The sequence below is a fragment of the Micromys minutus genome (genome assembly GCF_963924665.1).
Source record: "Micromys minutus genome assembly, chromosome: X".
NCBI lineage: Eukaryota > Metazoa > Chordata > Mammalia > Rodentia > Muridae > Micromys > Micromys minutus.
The window spans coordinates 48265790-48270233 of record NC_137970.1 but is presented as its reverse complement, the minus strand read 5'-3'; the positions used below and the strand labels follow the sequence as shown (position 1 = coordinate 48270233).

Genomic DNA, 4444 nt, shown 5'->3' with positions numbered 1-4444 from the left:
TATTGTGTAGCGAGTAAATGTACAAAGCATTTAAGAATGCTTCCGCCTTCGAAATTGAAACTTGTATCAACCCTTTAGTATACAAAGGAGCAAAACACGTGGTGGTGTAGAAGTTAGATTTTGTTTTTGTACCAGAAACCTTATATCCAGATGGCCGTGTACTAACACTACACTTTGATCAACAGTTGAGATAAGGTCCTGGGCCATTTTCTGGTGTGCTTCTAGGCTTGAGGCATTGGGTAATTCACAAGCGTGCCACAGGAAGAACTTCACTTTGTGAGCAGGCTTTAAAACAGCCTGGAGATATCTGGTGGAACTCTAAAAAATTGGGATCGCTGAGGTGCGAACGTTAGGTATAGCCTATTAATGCTTATCTGTCTTTCCTGCGCATTACTGGGACCCTGTGCTTTCAATATGGCCCACATTTTGTTAGTCGGGAACGTGAGTTCTTTGAAAAATTTACACAATAGGCTTTTCTTGAGACCTGAAACTGTTTCTTTGAAACTTCCTTCAGGCTCGTGGTCCCAAGAAACATCTGAAGCGCGTAGCTGCTCCAAAGCATTGGATGCTGGATAAGTTGACTGGCGTGTTTGTAAGTATTGTGTAAAACCTTTATCAAACTTATTTGTGGGGCTGCATGTAGAGTCTTTGGCTGTCCTAAAGACTTGTGTCCTACCTCAATTTTGATATGTCTTGTTTCATTTACTCCATGTGTTCCACTGATGTGGACACAAGCTCAGTTCTTAAAGTAACAGACCTCATCTTTTGGAGAAGAAAAATTCCTAAACCCCCCTCCCATGAAATAACCCAAGTTTTGGTGCAGTAATTTTCCTAAAATGACAGTTTTAAAACTTTTTACAGGCTCCTCGTCCATCCACTGGTCCTCACAAGCTGAGGGAATGCCTGCCTCTGATCATTTTCCTAAGGAATAGACTTAAATATGCCCTGACTGGAGATGAAGTAAAAAAGATTTGCATGCAGCGATTCATTAAGATTGATGGGAAAGTCAGGACCGACATAACCTACCCTGCTGGGTTTATGGGTGAGTGAATTTCGTTACTTGGCAAATCTCTCCCATTCATACCTACTGGATCAGAATCTCCGTTGGGCTGTTACAGTTCAGAGAAAATTCAAACTATTCAAAGTTATGTAGGGTCATAAAATTCCCCCCCCCCCACCTTAACATGGTGTAATGAGGGTTATTCGAGTAACCTTATTCTTTAATATCAGATGTCATCAGCATTGACAAAACTGGAGAGAACTTCCGTCTGATCTATGACACCAAGGGTCGCTTTGCTGTTCATCGCATTACACCTGAGGAGGCCAAGGTTAGTGTGGCAAGCGGACTAGGTATTTTTCCCTAAAATTAGTGGAGGTAAAATGGGTCAGCAGATTTAATTAAAATTGTGTACCTAGAAAGGAGTTCAGTGAGAACCTTTTGCATGGTTTAACTTATTTTGGTGCTGGGCACTTTACCATGTCTCTCACGTGGCAAGTACATGCTTGGTCTCTGACCTACACCCCGGGCTCCTTGAGTTTCCGTAAGGTCTGTTGCTAGATATCATCGGATGGAGAGGTTTTTTTTTTTTTTTTTTTTTTTTTTTTTTTTTTTTTTTTTTTGTGGCAATTAGAGCAGTGAATTTTGTATTCCTTAGAACATAGAGTCAACTAGCTGGCATGTTGCCATGTCTCCATTTGTGGGTCTACCTTTATTTACTTCGGATAGGTTAGGGGTATTGATACAAGAAACTGGTAATCTTTAGGGCATTGGTTTAATTACTGTTTTTGCTTAGTTCAGTTTTAGGTGGCTTTGCACATAGGCTTAGGGCTTCTTGGATTAATGGCTGTTAATGAAGGCTGATTCAGTTGGTGGTATGGCTTCTGGTTTTCTTACATGCTGCACTGTTGTCGGTAGGCTAAAGGGCATGTCCCGTGGCCACTGGAATTTAAGCATATCGAGTGGCACACCAAATTGAAATCCTTGATGGACTAATTGATAGACAAATTGCTAATAACAGTTGCTGTTTGGAGCAAAATGCACAATGTGGTTGTGAATTTTGAAGCCAGGGACTTGGCCCAAAAACTGTAATAAGGTATATATGAGCTATAATTAAATGTATTTAACCCTTTCATACTTCTAGTACAAGCTGTGCAAAGTGAGAAAGATCTTTGTGGGCACAAAAGGAATCCCACATCTGGTGACCCATGATGCTCGTACTATTCGATACCCTGATCCCCTCATCAAGGTGAATGACACCATTCAGATTGATTTGGAGACAGGCAAAATAACTGACTTCATCAAGTTTGACACAGGTAAGCAGCATCTGTCCCCTGGGTGACTTGTAAGACCAGGTGTAAGTTTGAGGATTATGGATCACTTAGGGCTTGAGTGCATGCTCTTTGGGGGAATTACATCACTTTCACTGGTCTAAAAGCTTAGAACATAGAACAGTCTTAGTGGCTGAAGAGAGGTATAAAGCTACATATTCGTGTAAAACTTTTACCAACTGAGCAAGATCGGCAGTTGAAGACCCAGCTGAGCAACTCAGGTGGGACTCCGTCTTAGAATAAAGAGGACTGGAAGTGTAGCTCATAGTGGGTGTAACTGAAGAGTGAAACGGATCTTGAGGCTATAGATCTGTAGAATTTAGACTGGGGGAAGGGCTAGGTTGACTTGGCAGTTGCATTGCTGGTGATTGAGCCTGGGACTTGATCCAAATTCAGCAAACATTACCCTGAGCTTGTTACTTTAGTGATTATTGTATGCTGTGCTTGAAGCAGATTGTTTCTTCTCACCTAGGAAACCTGTGTATGGTGACTGGAGGTGCTAACTTGGGAAGAATTGGTGTAATCACCAATAGAGAGAGACATCCCGGCTCTTTTGATGTGGTTCATGTGAAAGATGCCAATGGCAACAGCTTTGCCACTCGGCTGTCCAACATTTTTGTTATTGGCAAGGTAAGTTTGGATCTCCCTTCTCAGCATTCTATGGAAAGCCGGAGAACAGTGCTGGGCATCTTTGGAATCAATAGAAATAAGGAGTCTTATGAGCTTGATTCACACACGGGCAGTGCTAGTAATGGAATAAATCTTCCTTACATGGTTTGTGGGTATTTTTCTTAGAAATAAATGGTTGTTGGGTGTGGCCTCGTTGTGCCTACTACATAGTGGAGTGAGCTGGTGTTAAGTATGAAGGTTTTTACAGATGCGGGTGTTGACTAAATAGAATGGCCACAGCTGGTATGAGTCTGCCCAGCAGCTAGCATGGCTTTGGTTCTGGTAAATAAGATGACAGTTGTGCCCAGTGCTGTCCTGCTGATGGAGTGTTCATTCTTTTTCTAGGGCAACAAGCCATGGATCTCTCTTCCTCGAGGAAAAGGAATCCGCCTCACCATTGCTGAAGAGAGAGACAAGAGACTAGCAGCCAAACAGAGCAGTGGGTGAAATGGTCTCTAGGAGACACGCTGGAGGAGTATTTGTACTCTGGCTAATAGAAGGCTTTCCAGGCAACATGCTAGATTAAACAGCATGGTGAAACTACTTGTGGTTTTGTGTTTTTTACCCCCCCCCCCAAACAATGTGTTGGTGTTTATAACATAATAGATCTTCTAGTGCCTAGCAAGTCCTGGATGTTTCTAATGAGTTTGGCTGGGTAAGTCAGACTTCTAGCCCTGCCCATGCAACTTGGATGAAATATTGATACTCTAACCCAGAACTTTGTTTGGTATATGCCAAGAAAATCAGTGAACTTAAGAAATCAGTGAACTTAACTCTTTAAAGTGGATTGACTGCATAATCCTGGCTAGTGTAGAACTTGGGAGTGATCCTTCTGCATTTAAAATGCTACTATAAGTTGAGCTACATACCTCGCCTCTTAGAAAAAGACAGCCATATTATTCCCAGTTAAAGTCTGGGGGAAAACATGAAAGTTTTCCCCCAGATGCAGGGTTAGGCTGGGTGGCTTGTCTCAAGAAGTATTGTTTGTCTCTAAGCCTGCTAATTCTCCCAAGAGTTATTGCCTTAATTTGTTAGTCTCTGGAGGCTTTTTGGCTTCATTTCTAAAATCTTAAGCATGTGTCAGCAATGAGGCTGACAACCCTGAGATAAGACAGATCAAAATGAGCTTATCCAGTGTGGTTTATGTCCCTGCACCAACAGCAGGATGGGTTTTGTGCCCCTGTCAGCAATAGGATTTGAGGAGCAGCTGGTATGTCTACTTTCAAGACAAGGTTTTTCCATGTAGCCTTGGCTGTCCTGGAACCCTACAGGTAAAGCTAGCCTCAAACTCAGATTCCCCCCTACCCCCGCCTTAGTCTATTAAGTAATGGAAAATGGGTGTGGAAATAACAAGGCTAACTATGTGCTGGTGATAATAGTAATGGGCCTACTGACAACTAAGTAGGAAGGGAAGGAAAGGAGCCTTAGCTGCTTCCATTCTTCACTG

General features: G+C 42.4%; 1 protein-coding gene across 1 annotated transcript; it reads left to right on the top strand.

Moving 5' to 3' along the window:
• The first annotated feature begins 514 nt into the window (after positions 1 to 514).
• RPS4X (ribosomal protein S4 X-linked) lies at positions 515 to 3532 on the top strand. The gene is made up of 6 exons (XM_080910363.1): positions 515 to 592; positions 862 to 1042; positions 1231 to 1328; positions 2142 to 2313; positions 2801 to 2958; positions 3343 to 3532. Exons 1-6 carry the CDS (start codon positions 566 to 568, stop codon positions 3442 to 3444), a joined length of 738 nt encoding a protein of 245 aa, XP_080766489.1. The 5' UTR covers positions 515 to 565; the 3' UTR covers positions 3445 to 3532.
• The last annotated feature ends 912 nt before the right edge of the window (positions 3533 to 4444 follow it).

Excerpts from the sequence above, each read along its gene's own strand:
- RPS4X (XM_080910363.1), top strand. The coding sequence starts at position 566 with ATGCTGGATAAGTTGACTGGCGTGTTT. Across the intron at positions 1,043-1,230 it reads CTACCCTGCTGGGTTTATGG|ATGTCATCAGCATTGACAAA; the intron begins GTGAGTGAATTT and ends CTTTAATATCAG. Across the intron at positions 2,314-2,800 it reads CTTCATCAAGTTTGACACAG|GAAACCTGTGTATGGTGACT; the intron begins GTAAGCAGCATC and ends CTTCTCACCTAG.